Genomic DNA, 22,100 nt, shown 5'->3' with positions numbered 1-22,100 from the left:
GGACGCAGCTCGAGAACTGGTGGTGTCGGCAGCGTCAGGTTGATCGGGATCTTCTGCGGTCGTCTGCTGCGGCGCAAGCGGCAAACCAGCCACAGAAGATCTGGGCCGAGCCGCATCATCATTGCCTCGTGATTGCCCGGGCCCGGCCTCGTCAGGATCTGTCCCCGCCTCAGCCCGGCAAGTCGCTGCCCGCCGCTTGTAGACGACTGGTTGGGCCTCAGGCCGCACGCGGCCCAGGCCAGCGCTAGCCTGCCATCTGCTGGACGGTGATTGGTGCAGACGAGGGGAGTCACCGTGGCCATCCGATTCAGCGCGCCCACCTGCGGCTGTCGCAGCAGATTCGCTGCAAGGCACCGATCCCGAGGGGGATTTGCTGCACGGCAGCACCTGGGCAGATCCCGAGGGAGATTTGCTCCCCAGCTCAGGGCACATAAAATATGGATCTGCTGCCGTATTTTCTTCACCATTTGCGACGATTTCTTCACGAATTTTTGCTGCATCACCACAAGACTCATAAAGGCTATTAGTAGTAGGGTTAGTCATATGATCATCACAATTATTAATGCCCCCTTGATCATAGCCAGAGAGGTGAGGTGGTAAAAGCAAGATTTCCTTGCGTAAGAGAGCTCCGGCATTGGGATGTAGATGAGCGAAAGGAAATTTGGTCTCATCGAACACGACATCACGTGAGATGTAAACCCGTCCGGTGGAGATGTCAAGGCACTTGACACCTTTGTGCTGGGCACTATAGCCAAGAAACGCACATTGTTTGGACCTATACATGAGCTTGCGGTTATTGTACGGACGGAGATTTGGCCAACAGGCACATCCAAAAATACGAAGAGATGTGTAGTCTGGTTTGACATGGAGGAGGCGTTCCATAGGTGTTTCATTATTGATGACACGGCTAGGAAGCATGTTGATGATATGGACAGCTGTAAGAAACGCCTCGTCCCAAAATTTGAGGGGCATGGACGGCCCTGCTAGAAGAGCTAAACCGACCTCAACTATGTGCCTATGCTTGTGTTCGGCCGACCCGTTTTGTTGATGAGCGTGTGGGCATGACACATGGTGGGATATGCCTATATTTTGGAAGAAGGAATTGAGTTTCTCGTATTCCCCTCCCCAATCGGATTGGACAGCTATAATTTTGCTGTCAAACTTCTTTTCAACAAGTGCTTGGAAGTTTTTAAACACTTGAAACACATCGGACCTTTTTTTAAGGAGATAGATCCATGAGAACTTGCTGTAGTCATCGATGAAACTCACATAGTAGGCAGAGGAGGGAGCAGGCCCCCACACATCAGAGAAAATCAGTTGCAAAGGCTTAGTGGAGACACTAGTAGATATGGGATATGGTAATTGATGACTTTTGGCACACCGACATGAATCACAAATAGTTTCAATATTTCGCTCACCAACAAACGGGAGCTTATTTTTCCTAAGTAACTTTTCAACTAAGGAAAAAGAGGCATGTCCTAGACGATCGTGCCACCGTGTGGACGAAAGCTTGATAGCACCACAAGCTTGTTTATTGGATCTTCTGAACTCCGGAATCAACGGGTAGAGCCCTCGAACGCATCTACCTCGATAAAGAACTTTCCTCGTGGCCTGATCCTTGATCAAAAAGAAATAAGGATGAAACTCGAGAAAAACATGATTGTCAATGGCGATTCTATGAACAGACAGAAGATTTTTGTGGGCACTAGGAACATGCAAGATTCTTTTGAGATGTATTTTGCGACTAGGGGTATTAATAATTGAATGACCAATGTGACGAATACCCATACCTTCACCACTGGCCGTATGGATTTGATCCTTGCCACGATATTTTTCCTTCGTGGTGACTTTCTCAAGCTCGTTGGTGATGTGGTTTGTGGCACCACTGTCAACATACCAGTTTGTGTCGATCCCATAGGAGCCATCGGCAGCCGCAGCCACCTTTTCTTCGTCTTGTGAGGAGTCACCATCATCCTCTTCGTAGCGGTACCAACAATCCTTCGCTGTGTGACCGGGCTTGCCACAAATTTGGCAGCAAGGTAAGTCCGGACGGGATCTGTTGGAGCTGCCGCCACGACGCCCTTTTGCGCTGCCGGAGCGCCCGCCGCCACGAGCGTTGTTGGAGTAGCCGTCACTGCCGCCGGATCCGAACCTCCCCTTGCCACGAGAGGAGGCACGAGAGCGAGAGCCACCGCCGCGGCCTCTGGAGGCGGAGTTTGCCGACGACTTGAAGCCGCCGCCGGAGCCGTTGTACTGCGCCATGCGTTGATCAAAATTACTGAGCATGGAAAAGAGTTCATCAAGTGTTACCGGAGTGACGCGGGCGTCCAGGGCAGAAATGAGGGGCTGGTAGTCCTGGTCTAGCCCATGGATGATGTAGGACATGAGTTCATCGTCCTGGATGGGTTTGCCCGCCGCGGCGAGCTCATCGGCGAGGCCCCTCATGGCGGCGAAGTAGGCGGCCACCGATTGGTTGCCCTTCTGCGCATTGATCAGCGCTGTACGGATGTTGTTGACGCGGCTGAGTGACCGCGACGAGAACATGCTCGCCAGCGCCACCCAGAGTTCCCTCGCCGTGGTGATCGCGGTCACCGTGACGAGCACCTCCTTTGAGAGGTTTTGGAGCAGGTATCCCAGGACCTGCTGGTCCTCCCTCACCCAAATTGGATGAAGAGGATTTGGCCCCTCGGTTTCCTTCCCAGCAGCATCTTTGGTGATGTGGGTTTTGGCCGGCTCGGTGGACGTGCCGTCGACGTAGTGGAAGACGCCGGCGCCCCGCAGTTGCGGCGTGATCTGTGTCCGCCATAGGATGTAGTTGGTGCGGGAGAGTTTCTCCGTTACTCCACCGCTGAGCGACTACTGGGAGGAGGAGGTGGAGGAAGACATGGCTGCGCACGGAGATGGGATAGCTAGGGTTTAGTGGAAGAAGATTGCTCTGTATACCATGTGCGACTTGCGGTAAACGTCTTGCCTTTCCTGGCAGACGTGTTGCGTGTTATATAGCAGGGTTGCGAGCCCAAATACGCGTACAAGTTGGTTAGGAGATTACATCTTGGAAAGGAAGAAAAGCTAGAGATAAAGAAGATAAAGATTACAAGATACTTATCTAACTAACTACTCCTGGTGAACTTCTCCTTGTACACGCAAGGCATGCACAATATTATCATCATGTTTGACAGTTTGATTAATTTTTTTCTTACTGCAAGTGTACTATGAAATCAGGAATACTGAACCCACCCCTTCATATATTACGGTGGTGGATTTTCTGCTGATTAGACATGTTAGTTACCCCCTCTATTATCTGCTGATCAGGAATACAGAGGGAGTGTACATTTTCATGGTAATGTCTTATTATCATGCTGTGCTTAACTCGCCCTTATCAAATTCATAGGATCATGGGATTTTCCTTCATGGTACTTGTTCTATGGTCTCCTGTTGTGATTCCTTTACTGCCAACTCTTGTTCAAAGCTGGACAATAAGTGCTTCAACAGGAATTGTTGGGGATGCTTGCATTGTTGGTCTGTATGTCTCTATAATGATACTTGTAATGCTATGGGGAAAAAGAATACGTGGCTATGAGAATCCAGTTGAGCAATATGGGATGAATCTTGCATCTTCATCAAGGGTATGATCATTGCTTAGTCTCGTGTGCAAATATCTGTCAAATGTTCCTGGCACATTAACATGACAACTAAACCTTTGATTGCAGCTGCAAGAATTTTTCCAAGGTCTTGTCGGAGGCGTGTCTGTCGTTTGGCTGGTGCATTCGATAAGCATTTTACTTGGCTTTGCAACTTTTCGAGAAGGGACGCCTTCGTTCTTACCATTTGATCTTCTCAAATCTTCAAGAAATGTATTGTTGCCAGCTCTTAGAGGGTTTATCACAGCAACTAGCATTTCTGTGGTGGAAGAAGTGGTTTTCAGATCATGGCTTCCAGAAGAAGTTGCAGTTGATCTTGGTTACTACAATGCTATTCTGATGTCTGGAGTTGCTTTTTCTCTGATTCACCGGTAATATCCAGTCGAGCCACCATCCCTTCTGTTATTTCACTACTTAATTTTTCAGCACATGGTTCATGTTACTACTGGTAGTTCTCATGGCGATCGTAATTAAATTTGGGATCTAAAACCCATGAGCAGCTGAGCGTGATTTGGGGGGCAATCATTAAAACCCGTGAGCAACTGAGCGGCGTGGTTCCGCAGACGTTACTGTAGTGGGGTGGGTGTGGGAACTGGGTGAAGGACACAAGCAGGGGAGGGGAGTGGCAGAAAATGGGTGGATTGAGTACAGTTTTTTTTAAAGAAATTGGTCTATGGTTAGTCGAACATAGAAGTGCCTAGCAATCCTACAAAATAAAGCTTGCTACAGATTAGGACCTTTCTGTAGCAACCTTGAAAAATGTTTATAATATAAAGTGATTTAAGGTGCAACAGTTGTGTGGGTTGATTTATATTATTTTTTTGCACCAAGCATGATCTGTTGTGAGACCAAGTAATAAAAGGTGTTAACATTTTTACAAATGAATGGCAGGTCTCTACCTTCAGTACCAGGCTTCGTGCTACTTTCCCTGGTGCTTTTTGGGCTTAAGCAAAGAACGCAAGGGAATCTCGCTGCACCAATTGGCCTGCGATCTGGAATTATGACTGCTAGTTATCTCACACAAACCACTCGCATTATTGCATTCAAACCTGAAACTCCATTCTGGATGATTAGTACCTATCATCTTCATCCGTTTGATGGTGCGGTTGGCTTAAGTATTTGTGCGTTACTTGCGATCCTTTTCTTCCCTCAAAGACCTGTTCAGAAGGATACATCTGTGTCATGAGAATTGGGAGGACCCACAAAAGTACTCTTTGAGGCCAGTTTCAACAAGATATCACGGCTGCACAAAACGTGAGCACCGAAGGGCTGCTCCAGTGTATACTATGTTAGCTCACACTAACGCACTGTAACGTGCTCGAAAAAGAGCACCCAGCTAGCTGCTTGATTACACCGAGGGGTGCTGCCGATGGATTGGAGCTGTGGGGGTTTCATACCCTTACCAAATTTGTATACTAGTTTCTGGACTCTTGACGGATGAACTCTGTTATCGGTCGTGGTAACAACAAAAACTCCGAGCAGGAATGATTTGTTTCGTTCATCATTATAAGGTATGTATGTTTTAACTGCAATTATACTTTGTTTCCTGTCTGCTAAATTATTAACTCGGCTCTGTTCAATGCATTGCGAATGCAGGTGGGGCAGTGTCGTATAAACTACCCAGGAAGCTGGATATATCTTGGAGAGAAACTAGCAGATATCATAATGTGAAGTCAATACTTGCGCCATTTGGTGGATTATGTGTGCTGACTGCCTTAACTTCTTTTAGAGATACTTCATGCTGACTAATAGGTGTATAGGTTTGTTATTAGATCTAACTAAGCCTCCTTTTGATATTTCGGAACACAAGCATGTCCAAGTTTTGGGGTAGAAAATTTTGACAGCATATACTGTATGTAGAAGATAGTCACATGCCAGAGTTAGCTGATACAGTACATCATACACAGTTGTGTATCTTCCTCGATGACAGAATCTCACTGACTGTAAGGTTCAGTGCAAGTATAATGTTGCCTATATGTATAGAAGAATCCGTTGAGACCCACAAAGAGAAACAGCCATTTTGTACTATGTGTGATATTTGCATAATAATGTAATACTTTGCCTCGACTTCTCACATAGGCTCCAACGCACGTCGCACGGGTCGATTCCTCGGGGCTTGGAGCAAGAACCTTTTGTAAAAGCTTCAGCTTCACATGGCTTCAAGGCCATTCTTCATTTTGACCCGGCAATGAGACACTTCCTACTATCACCGGAAGAGAGACATTCGGACACTTTGAGGGAGATGCTAGCACAAGATTTTACCGTACAAATGCAAGAAGGCGGAAGAACTTCATCCATGGATTGAGGCGTCATAATGGTTGGTGACATCGCACAACGGTGATGGAGAGATCAAGGAAGAAGCAGCGTCCTTGTATTAATAACCTTCATCTAGGGAGATTTTCCACATCCACAGAGATCAAGAAAGAAGCAGCGTCCTTGTATTAATAACCTTCACCTAGGGAGATTTTCCCCCATCCACACAAATGCAAGAAGGCGGAAGTACTTCATCCATGGACTGTCGATTGTGGCATGAAAATGGTCGATGACATTGCACAAGGAAAAGGGAACCATGAAAGGAATCATGGGGAGGGTTATCTCTCACTGGACTAATTTCAATTGGAAGGTTCTAAACATCATGGGTATCCTTGATGGCATTGACAACCTTTTAACGAATTCTTGCGGCATAAGCAATTACCCTCTCATAAGGCATTGAGTTAGATGGCTTCATTGTGGAGTTCCTTAAATCTTGTAAGGACATCATCAAAGTTGTAATGATGCACATCATTAACCATTTCTCAGACCTCCATGTGGTTCATTTCTAGTGGTTTACTACCTGAGCGGCCTCAGAATCTTCCACCTAGCGAAGTCTACTTCATGCTCTATGGCCTCAACATAGCACAACAATTCTTGGATAAAACATCTTGACGTAATCACCTATCGTCGATTTCCACTGAAGAAACTGCGACATAGTTGTACAACATGAGTTTTTTTTTACAGAGATTAGGACTAGGGTTAACGGGATTCATGATGGTAAAAGAAGAATTATTGATTCTTGGGCGAAGGGATGACCAGCGTGGGAGGAGGCAGGCATACTAAAATGGATACATGCATGGGACGGTGATGCCATGTATTCCCTTCGTTCCTAAATATTTGTCCTTTTAGAGATTTCAAATGGTCACCACATACGGATGTATATAGACATATTTTATAGTATAGATTCACTCATTTTGATCCGTATGTAGTCACCATTTGAAACCTCTAAAAAAACAAATATTTAGAAATGAAGGGAGTACAATGCAATGTGGTTAGAGACGTGCTTACAGAAATATATCTTTTTCACTTAAGCATTGGTATAATTGTAAAGGGCAGAGGCATATGCCTAGCTAGGGACCTCTGCTATAAAAATAAGTAGCGGTGCCTAAACAAAAACTGATTTATATTCTGCAAGCATGCATCCAAAGTTCCAAACACCTTGTATTGTACATGATCCGACATCAATGAGAGCGAGGGGATGTGACCATTGATCAGTAGTCGCCGCTAGCTGGTGTACATACTTGGATGTAAAATTTATTTATAATATTTTTTGTATTACCTTAACAGTTGATAAATAAAAAGTAATATCAGTGAAGCGGGCAAGAGAGGGGAGATCGGAGCCCATTGGACCTTGATTCATCAACGATTCAAAAATTCAGGAACTGAAAAGCGGCCGCCGGCCTAGCATTTCAGTTCCACTATCTAAAGTGTCTCAAAAAAAAAGGTCCACTGTCTAAAAAAACTGCTGTTGAATCAGGCGGCGCTTGCGAGCCCACGTGGCACTGCTTCCTCAATCCTCACAGCAGAAAGTCTCCGGCTGCGCCGTCGGCCTCGTGGCAAAACCACCAGCCGTTGTTTGTCCCCACATCCTGCTCCGCTTCATCCCCATGGCTGCGACGACGGCGGCGGCGGCGGCTGCTGCTGCGGCTCACCTGCTCACCTCCCCACCTGTCGCGTCTCCGCGGCCCGTACCTCGCCGTCACCGCCGCACCGGGGCCGCCAGGCGCCTCTCCTGCCGCGCGTCGCTGGGCCCCGACGCCCCCCTACCCGCGCTCGCCGTCCCCAGGCCGTCGCCCGCTCGGGGGAGGACGTACCTGCGGGAGCACTCCTGCCTCCTCTTCCCACCCCCGCGCGGCGCCCGCCCGCTCGCCGTCGTCAAGTTCCTCGGCGGCGCCTTCATCGGCGCCGCCCCCGAGGCCACCTACGGGTAGGCGGAGGTCCATCCGACCTCGCGGTAATCCGCGATTTCTTCGGCGGGAGGGGAGAGCTTCGCAGTACTGATTCGCGCTTGGGCGCCGTGGTTTGTTGCAGCTACCTGCTGGAGCTCCTGGCGCAGGAGGGGTTCCTCGTGGTGTGCGTCCCGTACAACGTCACCTTCGACCACGCGGCCGCCGCGCGGGAGGTCTTCGAGAGGTTCCACGGCTGCTACGACGCGCTCCGAGCGTCGGGCCTGCCGGAGGCCGGGCTAGGCGCTCTGGACATCGCGGGCCTCCCGCTCTACTCCGTTGGTCACAGGTGCCCGTCCGCCCGCCCGCCCGCCCGCCCGCCACCTGTTCGATGCTTTACCACAGAAGATGTTTGAAGCCTTGTTTTACTGACGGTATTCTTCAACGAATTGCAGTAACGGCGCGCTGCTTCAGCTGCTGGTTGGGAGCTACTTCTCAGAAAAGATACCAAAGGTTCGCTTGGTATTTAGTTTTTTTTTGGAACACCGAGCCTCCTCGTCGATTTCCATTAAAGAAGCTGCCACATAGTTCTACGACATGAGTAGGAAGAGCGAAAGAAACACAAACAACTCAGCATCTACACCTACATCCACAGGCTATCACAAAAGCATACTGTTCTGTGGCAACGAAACATTCAACAGCCACACAGAAATCATATCCAAGCACCACACATCAAGATCAAACTGCCGTTATTCGTTTCATCACCGGCGCCCAGCCATGACACCTGCAGTAAACTTCAGCCATCACCATCTTCAAATGCTGCACTCCTTCAATTCTTCTTCGGCCTTGGGATTTCTGCAGTAAAGCCCACGAAGATAGGTGATTACCTAATTGGAATATAACATCAGCAGGGTCATCAGGAAAATTCTGTCGAATGCACACATCATTCCTAGTTTTCCATAGCATCCAGCAGATTGCTGCCCCTCCACTAATTACCAGCTTGTGTTGCAGGGAAGGATGAAAGCCATGTAGCAAACAAATCCACAGTGCTATCAAACGGTCTATTAAGACCAAAAGCACATAGGACAATCTGCAATATCAGTTTGGCTAGCACAAACTGGAAGAGCAGATGACCTACAGTCTCCTTTGCACTGCAGAAATAAGATTGTTCATTCCCATTCCAGCCCCATTTCAACATGTTGTCCTTGGTTAAGATAATATTTTTCAGAGGGATTTTTTATTTTCAGAGGGATCTTCAGCTTCCAGACAAAGCTGAATCCAATCAGACTCCCATATCTCAGATGCAAATAAGTTGCTCTGACAGAGAAATCTGCTTTATCACCCACTTTCCATTTCACTCTGTTTTGCTCGTTAGCAAAAAAAGACCTTTGACACCATATCCTGCAAGTCCACTGCCTTAGCAGTATCATCAAGCAAAGTTCTCCATAATTGGATGGTATGGAAACGACCCTCCAGAACTGTTTGTACTGTTACATTTTTGCTGAAGGTTATGTGGTAAAGCGTCGGGAATTGCACTGCCAATGGTGAATTATTTACCCAGCTATCTTCCGAGAATAAAGTTTTACCACCACCACCAATTATCCTTTCTGACAACTTCTGGAAAATATTGTTGACACCCATCAGACTCTCCCAGAAATAGGAGCCTCCACTCCCAAGTTGCCATCGAGAGGGAACATGTTTCTGTAGATATTTGCTTTTGTGGTCCACCGCTCATGACCACTTGGCAGCGAACCCGATACCTGTTTCTGCAGATATTTGCTCTTCAGCATAGTCTGCCAAATCCCATCAGTGTTTTCCAACTTCCGCAACCATTTGCAAAGCAGGCTTTGATTCATAGTCTTCAGGTGCAGAACGCAAAGACTTCCAGAATCTTTTGGCAAATAGACTGCCAGCTCACCAGATGACATTTTCCTGTCATCAGACTCCTGCCACAACATCCTAGCTCTGTGATAATCCCATCTCTTCAGAACTCCTTTAGGTGCCTCTAGAAAGGAGAGCATATATAGAGGGATACTGCTCAAACAAGTACTTGTCAGTATTGCTTGGTATTTGGTTAATACTAGCAGCAAAACCACAAAATTCTGTTTTCTTTAATGGAGATTGCAGAGGAAAGTTTGAGTTTCTAATTTTGTTTGTATAATTCCTTGGTAACAGTGCTTATTGTTTAATTTTCTTTTGTTGGGCTCTGATCATTTTAGGCTAATGCGATTGTCTCATTCAACAATAGGCCCGCTTCAGAGGCTGTTCCTTACTTTGAGCAGGTATTTTGGTCCATGCTTTCTCGCACATTGCATTGTAGTGACCTTCTGTTTAACTATTTTCAGCCCAAGCACTTGATTTACTGGCAACTGGTGTAGTGATGTGTGACAATGTAGTATATGTTACTATGTTTGCGTTGGCATAGGTTTATGAACAGAAAAACAATTGGCACTTAGTTTTGTCGAAATGGCTAGCTGATTCTCTGTTTCCTACATTGGGACCTATGCTGCTTAGTTTTTTTTGCTATAGGTAACTGTGTATCTGCATCCTGCACAACAATATCACATCTTTGTACCACTAAGTAGTTTATGCTTATGTCTATAAGCTGATCCACTGATTGAATTATTGAAGCCAAGGAACATTGAGTCTATGCGCAAAACAATATTTCCCGCAGAAACACTTAAAGATAAAGTGGTGCCTTTTTAAATATCTTGTTTTATTAGTCTTTCGAAGATACCTGCATTCTTGTAAGTTCATAATTCCCAGATTCCAGACACATGCAAGAATTTGTCCAGCATCACCGTTTGAGATTCTGAACTTTAGAGTCATCAAGCGGTCGTTGTGGTTCAGATCAGGGATCTGCAGATTGCAGACTGACTTGATATTGAACCATGTTTAGAAACAATTCAACATGGTTATAGGCCAATAACTCCCCTACCCACGCAATAAAACACACCAGGTTTCTGGCCCTGAACTATGCACATGTATACAATACCTGCAGTTCCGTCCAAACCCACACAATCCCCCCACTTTATTTACTTTTCGTCATGTAAAAACGCACATGTTCCTGATGTTGCACTGATCTATTAGTTATTACTAGCTTGTGTTTGGTTCTCCCCAGTTTTATGGTTAGAGGATGAGCTGAGTTCCATGCTGTATGTATGTTGAACTACAGCTACCAGCTCCATATTTTGAAGTACAGAGCGCCAAAACTTCAGGATCAGTAAACAATTTATGGTTTAGATGTTGGACTAACAAATTCAGCCATAAAATAATTAACATTTTTTCAGTTGTAAACTTGTAATCAATTAAACCATCAGGGCAGTGCAAAAGTTCGAACCCACCGACCCCCCAAAAAAATTGTGACTTACAAGAATTAAACTATTAGCAAAGAGTTTGAGAAACATGTAACAATGCTATTTGATTCTTCATTTCCAACGTAGAACTTTGTGTAAACAACTGGTATAGGTACTGACACGTTGCATTCTTAGTTTGTTACCTTGTGCTCTCTCCATTTTTTGTTTGTTTGTTATTTTATCCTTGATAAATTTTTGTTTTATGCAGATAGGCCCCCTCATTAGTCAACTAACACCTATGATGGAGACATCACCTGTATACTCTGCGGCAAGAGATGCATCAGGTGATTATTCACTGCATTTATCAGTTATTATTTAACTTCCATGAAATATTTGTGGCTTGCTGGTTGCCACTAACCTTCCATGTTAATTGTTAGTTTGTAGCTTTCGAGGTTCCTGTGCTTCATGTTATTGTATCATTGTTGCGATACCACATGGTCTTCTGTTACTTCCGACGCTAGCATATGCGTACGTGCAACACACGTTGATATTAGGGAGGAAATTAATTGCATGTTGATATTAGGTAGGATATAATGATATAACACATTAATTATGTGATTAGCACAAACGTTGATATTTGGTATGATATTAATTGCACGCTAAACATGTTGAGCGCTCACCATTGGAGCAATCTAGATTGTTGGATTGTCATGGTTTGATGGCCGAGATTAATTGGATCTGCCCCTTTGGGTCTTTTTATATTGGTATAAATATAAATGTTACAAATGCCTAGTGTCAAAACATTAGTATGATGCAAGAGTTAGAATAGAAATATGTACATTGACAAAAAAGTGGTCATGAGACTGTTTTCATAGTAACGGTGTGGTGTAACTTTGTAGGGAATGCGTGGAAGGCCCTATTTGATTTAGCTGGAGGTTTGATACGGGAGTACGATCGAGAAGCTATGGTATCCGTAAGCAAATTTGTCGATCAGTTACCATCAGTAATGAATCAGGTATTATATTTATATGAATCTAACTTATATTTCATTAGTGAAATGTGCTCTGACAACATGTTTGTCCATAGATATCTTTTTAATCCTGAACATACATTCTTCCCATGTTATTTACAGGTTACAGAAGGTGTATCTGAATTCAAACCAACACCACCTGAGAACCGTGAATTCTGCAAGAATTCTTACAGTGTAGCTAATACATTATTGGTACTGTTGAGAAACTTGCACTTAAGCAAACCTCTTTCCGTTCTAATTTACCAATCGCTAATGGTCCGTGTACGTATTGTAGGTCAAATTCAGCGTTGATGCTATTGATGATACAGACATAATTGAGGACATCTTGAGACCTCGGGTAGACTCAATTGGTGGACAAATAAAGAAGGTCGTACTGTCAGGAACACATCTAACTCCGTGTATACAGGTACAGCTAGTTATTTTTTTCACCTTCAAATTGTATGGTGCATCAAATGCAGTTATATAGAAATAGAACTCTGTAAAATTCGTGTAGAACTTGTTTGATTACTGTGATTCACCACCAATAGTATCTACCTGGTGCTATCACTAGAAAACAAAAGGATATTTTTAGTTTAGTCGGGTTGGAATTCTCAGAGTCACTGGATCATATCTTAGACCAGTGCTCTGTTAATATGTAATACCATTTATGTATAAAACATTAATATTAATGTCTGCCAGTGCCAGGCACTAACTATAGCTATACTACAGGATGTTAAATGGCAGGTTGGTTCAGAATACACTCCAGCGGATGCTCTGGCGCAGGGCTTAAAATCATTGGCTCTCAATGAGACCAGGGTCCTCTCAAGAACTATCGCTGACTACTTCAGATCCCTTTAGAAGCCTAGATTATAATTTATTCTATGTCCATTGAAGTTCAGAATGCTGCTCATGAAGGTATGAGACACTACTGAATCTTTGTGTAACTTCTGTGGTGTAAAAACCTAGGACCATGGCTTGCATTAATCATACATTTATTTACCACATTGGAGATGCTTTTACACACATCAGAGCCAGAAGGGCAGAAATATCTATCTGTAGAATCTATAGTGCTATACAGTCTTCATTCAGTTTCATCACAAACATTTTGCTGGTTGCCGCTTTCCTGATGCAGTTGGCTGGGGTGTGGGGGGGTTGCCATTACAAGGACACACCGGAGTAAATATTATAGCACCTAGGACTCGAAGAGCGATGTATGTGGACCGAGTTGAGTACGTTGGCACCGGCAGGCCGTACATCTACTATATGATCTGATCAAGATTTGGAGGTTGGGACCAAGTTGTTGGACTCTAGTCAGGCTATGCACTGCATTTAACCCGAAATCCAAGAGAACAACGATCCATTCTCAGGTATGGCACCAGCGACGCTGAGTTGGCCGTATACACCTTGCAGCAGGCAGGCAGGCAAGCCTGTCCATGCCTTCTTCTGGTTGTCATTTTACGTGTAATACGACAATATATACTTATACATCATGTGTAGATTGCCATGTTATATGTACTGTAGAGTAACATATGGGACAGTATTGTGCACATGTTGTAGAATGTTACAAGTGCAGCAGTTGTGATTTGGTCATGAATTTCACCGGTTGGGTAAAAGCCCGGTAAGAACTACCGTGCCTAGTTCTAGAGTAAATTAGCCAGTTCAGAGCAACTCCAATGGGGCGACCCATTTCGTCCGCCGCTGTCCGTTTGGGTCGGCGTGGACATAAAACGCAGTCCAACGTGCTGACCCAAACGGACGTGTGTCTGCTTTTCGTTCGCGGGCGACCCATTACCGGCCCATTTTTGAGCCGGATTTGCGTCGGTGCGGACACGCGACGGACGCGCGCACGCTCGTCTTCTCCTCTCTTCGGGCCCGCTGGTTGGTGGCACATTGGCCTTCCCCCTCATCCCCCAGCGAACAGCAACCCTCGCCCGTCTTTTTCGTCGCCGACGCCCTCGCCCATTTTTACTGGCGACTCTGCTAGCTGCCGCCGCCTCCACATTGCCCAGCAACGCCGCCCACTCCCCCGTCGTCTGCCACCGTTGTCTTGCCACCGGGGAGCAGACTGCTTCCCCACCCCCCGCTCCCCCACCGCACAGTCATCCGTGACCAAGAAGCCGCCTCGCCGCCCCGGCTAGATCCTCACCGGCACGCTCTTCGGACGCTGGCAGGGCAGCGAGCTGATCCGTGCGCGCCGCGACTCCTCTCGCTGGCCGTCTCCTTCGTCGACGCCCGTAAGCTATTCGACAATTTGCCAAGGTACAAAATGGACCGCCGATGATTTCTTTTTCCACAATTTTCTTTGTGACTCCGACGATTCGTCGTCCGACGAGAAGGAGAAGATATTGGCTGCCGTGTTGGTCCATCACCACCTCAACAGCCAGCGGCCGTTGTTCCATGGCTCTATTTCGGGCCACCTTCCGGCGTTGAATCGCAACCAAAAGAGCGGGCATTTTTTTCTTTGGAAGGACTACTTTAATATAACAAACCCGTTGTTCAAATATCAAAAATTCTGCCGCCATTTCCGTATGATTAGGCATCTTGTTGGCAACCAATAAATGTATCTTCTTTTATTCGTTTGCAAAACTATGTGAAACATTTTTATTTGTATTCGGCTTGTAAAACTATAATATTTTATTCGGTTTAAAACTATGTTATTTGTGACAATATGTTTGAATGCAATCATCAATATAAAATTAGGCAGCCAGTGGCCGGCACATATGGGTCGACGCGTTGGGCACGTTGCCGACCCATATAAAAGACAGGACGGTCATCGGGCGGACGACCAATCCAAATAGATAAAAAACGAACGGAATCGTCATCCGTTTGAATCACCCCATTGAAGTTGCTCTCTGATGATAGCCAATGTTCCTTTTCTTGTGGCTTGAATGGCGGGTGAAAAAGAGCAGCCGCCGGATGGATCGACGTCAGTCCATGTCCACTCGTCCGGCCTGAAAGAAAAATATCCATGGGGTACGGACGCACTGGGTGAACCCAGTTGACCGTTGTCTGCGCACCGCAACTTGTACGCGGTGCGGACGGCCGGACGACGCTAGCCTCCGGCGATCGTCGGCGTACGTTACGTATATCGCGTGACAGCACAGCTCAGGCAGCTGGATGCTTTCTGCGACCAAATCTCATGCTGGATCGCGATGGCGCGGCTCTAGCAAGCCACTGTCAGAGCCAGACCAAGGTGGACCCTGGACGTACGCGTCCGTGCATGCAGCCGCGTCGAGTTAATTGCAAAGTATCATAATTGGGGCATCACATGCAGATAGGTACCACGATTACTAATTTTTACGTGTCAGTACCAACATTGATTCAAGTTTTTGCAAAAAAAGCTAAACGCTGATTTATATGTATTGACGCTGTATCCGACAGCTCGGGCCCACCCGTCAGGTGCCACGCTGGCCAATCGGCGCGTGCCCGCGCGCTGACTAGGATGAGCCGCTCTCCAACCCGGTCCGGTCGCACCGGTTCGCCCCCACCGCACCATTCCCCTCCCCTCCTCCTTCTCCTCCTCCTCCTCGACTCGAACCCTAGTCCATGGCGTCGGCGACTCCGGCAGGCGGCGGCGAGGGCGTCGGCGGCGGCGGTGACCTACCGTTTTGGCCGCCTAGCGGCCCGGCTGGCGTCGACGGCGACGGAGGCGACGACTCCAGCTCCGCTTACTCAAGCGACGACGAGGAGGAGTCACTGTTACTCTCCATGGAGCAGCGGCTGCGGTTGGCGCAGCTGTGGGTGGCGAACCCTAGCAGCAGCCATGAGTTGACGCATGGACTCGGCGGCGTGTTGTACGTATCCTTCTCCCCCTCCTCCTCTGATTTATCCAATTGTGGATTTTTAGGATTAGTTCATCGCCAGTTGGGGATTAGGGTTTGTTCATCTTCTGTGAGCACCATAGGACAATTACAGTAACCTAGTAACCTAGTGTAGAAAGTAGTTCAATTACAATATCAAATTGGGATTAGAGTTTGACTAATTGAAGTATTTTGTCCTTATCTTTTTCATTGAATATGCTATTGTGCTCAAATGGTCGAAGCTACATTGATTCATGTTCTGTCTTATAGGAAAGTTAATTCAAATTTTTTCCTGTAGTGTGTTGTTGCTCTCCAAATTTAGAGTTATGATAATGAATAAATGAAAATGAATTTGTTCTGTAGTTTGGATGAAGACATTTGGCAAGTAAGGATCCAGTTTGATGCAAGAGAACCATTGGAGATGAAGCTTTGTAGTTCAGATATTACTTATCTGAATTTGGTTGCAGTGATGAAAACCCAAGGATTTAATGCATATGATTGTTTGTTTCACATTGAAAATCCATCTTTAAGAGAGAAAGGGCTGGATTTGGTAGACAGTCATGCAGAATTACAGATGATAAAGAGGAAGCTGCAGGACAATTGGAGATTAATTTGCTAGTTAGGGCTTGTGCACCCCCTGATAGAGATTTTGAGTTGCAGCAATGTGAAAGGCCAGATTTGTCCACTGTTGTGTACCAAGATCCTGTTGTTTATTATCTGAGTGAGCCTCCTGTCTTAGCTGTTGATCAGCACGGAGTAGTTTTTGAGAGTCAATGTAGCAGCTCTAGCACACCCCATCCTTCTGGTGTTTGCACACAAGAAAGCAAGAATGCAAATGCTAAGTTGAAAGCTGTTTTGGAAGAAGAAGAAGATGGATATCAAGAATATGAGGTATATGAGGACAGTGATGCTTCTGCCTCTGATGAGGATGGTCAAATTGGAAGTGAGCCTAATTATATGTGTGATGATGAAGATGTAGAGGTGGAAGAGGGGAAGAGACAGAGAGAGTTAGAAGTAGAAGAGGAAGAATCAGATGATGAGCTATCAGAGGAGGAACCAGTTCTACATTATGAGGGTGACATTGAAGTTGAGGACCCATTTGAGGTAGAGAAAGATAGGACTTTTGAAGAAGAAGAAGCAGCAAATATAGGTGTACCTGTAAAGAAGCAGAAGCTGCCAGTTAGAAGAGGACCAACTACTAGGTCACATTGCAGTAAGCTACCAGAGGTTGAGCCTGATTTCAGACCATCATCAGATGAAGAAGAGAAGGGGTTGTTGAGGGAGAGTGAGGATGATGGTTTTCAGCCACTATCATTTGTCCTACCAAAGAAAAGGAAGAGTAGGGCAAAGAAAAGGCCTGCTAGGAAGTGGTACAATGAGAAAATGGAGCAATCACATGAACAACTATGTCTAAAGTTGTGTTTTAAGGATCAACATCAATTCAGAGATGCTTTGTTGAATTTGCATATCACTCAGGCCAGAAATTTCAAGTATCACAAGAATTCAGATCAGAGGATAATTGTTGAGTGTAGAGATAAACAATGCCAGTTCTTTATGGTGGCAGCAGTTATAAAAGGGGAGAAAACCTTTGTAATTAAGAAGATGATACTAGAGCACACTTGCCCTAATACTACTGAGACCACAAGGGTTAGTGCTAAGTGGCTAGCACAGAAATATGAGCATCTCTTCAGATCTGATATAACTACTGGTATTCAGACTATAATTGATGCATGCATGGAAAAATATGGTGTAGATGTGCCCAAGTGCATGGCATATAGGGCAAAGAACATAGCTATTGATGCTGTGTTGGGAGATCACAAGAAGTAATATCCTAAGCTTAAAGACTATGCTCAGACTGTCATGGACACAAACCCTCGGACCAGAGTAATAGTCACTACTGTTACTCCAGTACCAACTGCAAGAATACCCCACCCAGGCTCAAGATTCCATGCCATGTTCTTTTGCATGAATGGAGCAAGGGAGGGATTTCTCAATGGGTGTAGGCCATTCATTGGTTAGTTCCTGAACCTTGTGCACCATTTACATATTGTAGAGTACTACATATTGTTTCTCACTTGAATGTATTTAATGTTTGAAAATGTTGATTATGCAGGTGTTGATGGATGCTTCATTAAGCTCACTACAGGTGCTCAACTCCTTGCTGCCACTGGTAGAGATGGCAACAACAACATATATCCACTGACATTTGGCATAGTTGGACAGGAGGACACACCTAGTTGGTGTTGGTTTCTACACCAACTAAAAATTTGCCTAGGGGGAGAAGTGGGCAAGTTTGGACCTTATACTATAATGTCAGATAGACAAAAGGTATGTGTTTTGCACAAGTGTTTACAATAGCTTAGAGTTTCATTATGTTTTGCACAAGTGTTTACAGTAGATTAGAATGCATATTTCATTCATTGGTGCATATTTTTTTAGCTTTACCTGATGTAGAACACATCAATAAAAGGACCTTTCTGATGTCTGAATATAGTCGTCCAATATATCGATCTTCACGTCTCGATCATTTCAAGACTCCTCGTCATGTTCCCGATCTCATCTGGGACTCCGAACTCCTTCGGTACATCAAAACATATAAACTCATAATGAAACTGTCATCGAAACCTTAAGCGTGCGGACCCAACGGGTTCAAGAACAATGTAGACATGACCGAGACACGTCTCCGGTCAATAACCAATAGCGGAACCTGGATGCTCATATTGGCTCCCACATATTCTACGAAGATCTTTATCGGTCAGACCGCATAACAACCTACGTTGTTCCTTTTGTCATCGGTATGTTACTTGCCCGAGATTCGATCGTCGGTATCTCAATACCTAGTTCAATCTCGTTACCGGCAAGTCTCTTTACTCGTTTCGTAATACATCATCTCGCAACTAACTCATTAGTTGCAATGCTTGCAAGGCTTATGTGATGTGCATTACCGAGAGGGCCCAAAGATACCTCTCCGACAATCGGAGTGACAAATCCTAATCTCGAAATACGCCAACCCAACATGTACCTTTGGAGACACCTGTAGAGCTCCTTTATAATCACCCAGTTACGTTGTGACGTTTGGTAGCACACAAAGTGTTCCTCCGGCAAACGGAGTTGCATAACCTCATAGTCATAGGAACATGTATAAGTCATGAAGAAAGCAATAGCAACATACTAAACGATCGGGTGCTAAGCTAATGGAATGGGTCATGTCAATCACATCATTCTCCTAATGATGTGATCCCGTTAATCAAATGACAACACATGTCTATGGTTAGGAAACATAGCCATCTTTGATTAACGAGCTAGTCAAGTAGAGGCATACTAGTGACACTTTGTTTGTCTATGTATTCACACATGTATTATGTTTCCGGTTAATACAATTCTAGCATGAATAATAAACATTTATCATGAAATAAGGAAATAAATAATAACTTTATTATTGCCTCTAGGGCATATTTCCTTCAGGGGGAGGAGGAGCGCTCGCCGGTGCGCTACCGCGAGAACCCAATGGCGTACGAGCCTCCAGTGATGTGCCACTGCTCAACTCCGAGGAAGGCGCCAAGATGGATCTCCTGAAGCAGGTTGAACCCTGGTAGAAGGTACTACAATTGCGTGGATGCTCTGGTGAGTGTGGTTTTCTGCCCAATTTTCCTCCTTTTTTTCTGTGCAATAGTATGTGAAATGATATATATTTGGACCTTATGTTTGTGCATCTTAATAGCACGGTGGCTGTGGATTTGTGCAATGGCATGATGATCCATTGCCCAAATTTTTGAGTGAGCTCATTGGGGATTTGCGTGATGAAGTCTGGAGGCTTAAAGGTGCAACTGTTACTCGATCTGAAGATCAATTTCCAATGGTAACTCCCAATGAAGATGATGGCACAAGGGAGGCCATGGTTCTGTCTCTGCAAGCTCGAGAGAATAATGCAGAGATTGCTGGGATTACGGCCAAATTTCACAATGTGCTATTTCTTTTCACTATATTTGTGCTTGGCTTAGTTGCAGGCAAGATCTGAAGTTAGTTAGTTAGTTGGTTTATAGCAACTAAATGCAATGTACTGTCCTCAAGTTGAAGCCAAGTTGCTCTTGTTTAGTTAGTTAGTTGGTCTAGTTAGTTGGTTTAGTTGGTTTAGTTGCTCTAGTTTAAGACAAGTTGTCATTTGTACTGTTGCTTTAGTTGCTCTAAATGCAATGTACTGTTGGTTTAGTTGCTCTTGCTTAATATGTAATGGATCAGTGAGGTTATCTTCTGATGCAATGAGATTGAGTCAGTCTTGATCTCTTTTATTTTGTATGACATGAGTGGTTTGCTGCAACATTGTCATAATGTATGATTATCAACATATCCATCTACATAATGAGCACTACAAAATAAGAAACTGATCCATGTCTACCAATCATACCACACATTAAATTCTGGAGTTCAACTCATTATAGCCATACATAATCATTTGTTCACAATACATAGAGGAGTTCAACTTCAAATGCATAGTTCATCCTTTTCTCACAAAAGGATGAATAGCATAACTACTACATACATACATAGCCATAGTTTACAATTAGTACAAGCATACAGTACACAACCTTAGTTCCTAGATGCTAGGTCATTACACAACCATCATTCCCAAAAGGTCAGCAATGCCACTGATCTCATTTTCATCTTCTTCACTTCTCCAAAATGGGTTGAATCCCCTTGAACTTCTCCTCCAGCTTTTCATTTCCCATCATGAGCTCAGCATTCTGAAACTCTAACTGCCACTTCTCTTGAATATGCTTTTCCTTTCCCTTAAGCAGATCAGCAACCTGAAGCTTCAACTCTAGTTTCTTTTGGGTGAGCTTCTCCTGACACTTTGTTAGCTCTGAATTCTTCAGCTCCAAATTCATCCTAGCTTCAGTAAGAACTTGCTTCTCTTTCATTTTGTTCAACTTCAAGTTCTGAATGACTGTTGCTTGAGCTCTTGTCAAGTTGACCAGCAACTCATACTTCTGACTAAGTTTCTGGGTCTCTGCATCTTTCTTTGCCATCTCAGTTGCCATCTGTGCCTTCATATCATCAATCAGTTCTTTTTTTACCTCCTGCTGATATGTAATGGCAGACTACAGATGTCTGAAATCCACCACCCTATCCTCCTGGAAGTTCATAAGCTTATGCACATCTTAGACTAGCTTGTCATAGTTGGCCTCCAACTTGTTCTTCTCTTCTGTCAGATGGTGGATAGTGAAAGAACTTTCAAGATTGTCATTCACCCTAGCACTCTTGGCATCTTCAACCATTGCCCATAGCTTTAACAATGCATTTTGCATTGTTGGGGGCCACTGGTGATCAACCCATTCAACAAAGCCACAATTGCTACCTTCCTGCAAAAACAACAACAACACCAACAGAGTTCATACAACAAGTAATTACACAAGATCACTGAAATTGCCAACAAGAATATCTAAATTTAACAAGAGGAGCAGCCACTTGAGTAGCTGACTGACTAGGTTAGACACTCTAGTGTTCATATCAAGGTGTGTTCAACCATTTTTAAACATATGGTCAGTTAAAAAAATTTCACAGCAAGCAGAGTACTCCAGCAAGCAAAATATGCTCATGCTTGACCTAAATAAGCTACTCTAGTACCACTATGAACCAAAATTACTATGCCATTGTACTCCAGCAAACAAAATATACTCATGCTTGACCTACATAAGCTACTCTAGTACCACGATGAACCAAAATTACTATGCCATTGTACTCCAGCAAAATATACTAATGCTTGACCTAAATAAGCTACTGTACTACCACTATGAACCAAAATGTTCACAACAAGCAGATTACTCTAGCAAGCAGAGTTCAATATGGCACTAACAAACTAAGAAAAAAATCACTATGCCTACAATCCATACCGGCTGTGCACATGCTAAAAACCTCCTGCCTGTGTCAGTTCTTTCAAAGGCAACAAGCCTCTCAGATGGTTTGCCGTGCTTCTCACATGGGGACATCACATCCAGCTCAAGCCCCTTGTAATCTGGATCTTTAAGGCTGAAAGGGACCTGCAGAAGCTCGCACAAAGACAATGGCCAAATCAAAACCTACCTAAATCAACCAAATCAAGTAATCCCAAATCTAAAACCCTAACCCTAAACTCACTGTCCTGACCTGGTTGAGCC

At 44.8% G+C, this 22,100-nt stretch overlaps 2 protein-coding genes across 3 annotated transcripts in view; both read left to right on the top strand.

Annotated features, from left to right (window-relative positions):
* LOC119301611 overlaps positions 1–5,708 on the top strand; it is a 15,433-nt gene extending 9,725 nt beyond the window's left edge. Inside the window, exons 9-12 of one of the 2 annotated variants that reach the window (XM_037578607.1) lie at positions 3,392–3,626; positions 3,711–4,012; positions 4,533–5,152; positions 5,238–5,708. In XM_037578607.1, coding sequence (XP_037434504.1) covers positions 3,392–3,626; positions 3,711–4,012; positions 4,533–4,827 — 832 coding nt within the window. In that variant the 3' untranslated portion in view covers positions 4,828–5,152; positions 5,238–5,708. Of the gene's footprint in view, positions 1–3,312; positions 3,627–3,710; positions 4,013–4,532; positions 5,153–5,237 lie in introns of those variants that run through there. The other variant, XM_037578608.1, reaches the window with a different exon arrangement.
* Positions 5,709–7,514: 1,806 nt separating this feature from the next.
* On the top strand, positions 7,515–13,770 carry LOC119301610. Its single transcript, XM_037578606.1, has 10 exons — positions 7,515–7,881; positions 7,986–8,189; positions 8,296–8,353; positions 10,060–10,122; positions 11,405–11,480; positions 12,036–12,151; positions 12,269–12,358; positions 12,441–12,572; positions 12,875–13,060; positions 13,278–13,770. Exons 1-9 carry the CDS (start codon positions 7,562–7,564, stop codon positions 13,001–13,003), a joined length of 1,188 nt encoding a protein of 395 aa, XP_037434503.1. The 5' UTR covers positions 7,515–7,561; the 3' UTR covers positions 13,004–13,060; positions 13,278–13,770.
* The last annotated feature ends 8,330 nt before the right edge of the window (positions 13,771–22,100 follow it).

This window comes from Triticum dicoccoides, chromosome 5A, assembly GCF_002162155.2.
Source record: "Triticum dicoccoides isolate Atlit2015 ecotype Zavitan chromosome 5A, WEW_v2.0, whole genome shotgun sequence".
NCBI lineage: Eukaryota > Viridiplantae > Streptophyta > Magnoliopsida > Poales > Poaceae > Triticum > Triticum dicoccoides.
The sequence above is the reverse complement of the archived record's forward strand: the minus strand, read 5'-3'. Positions and strand labels throughout refer to the sequence as shown.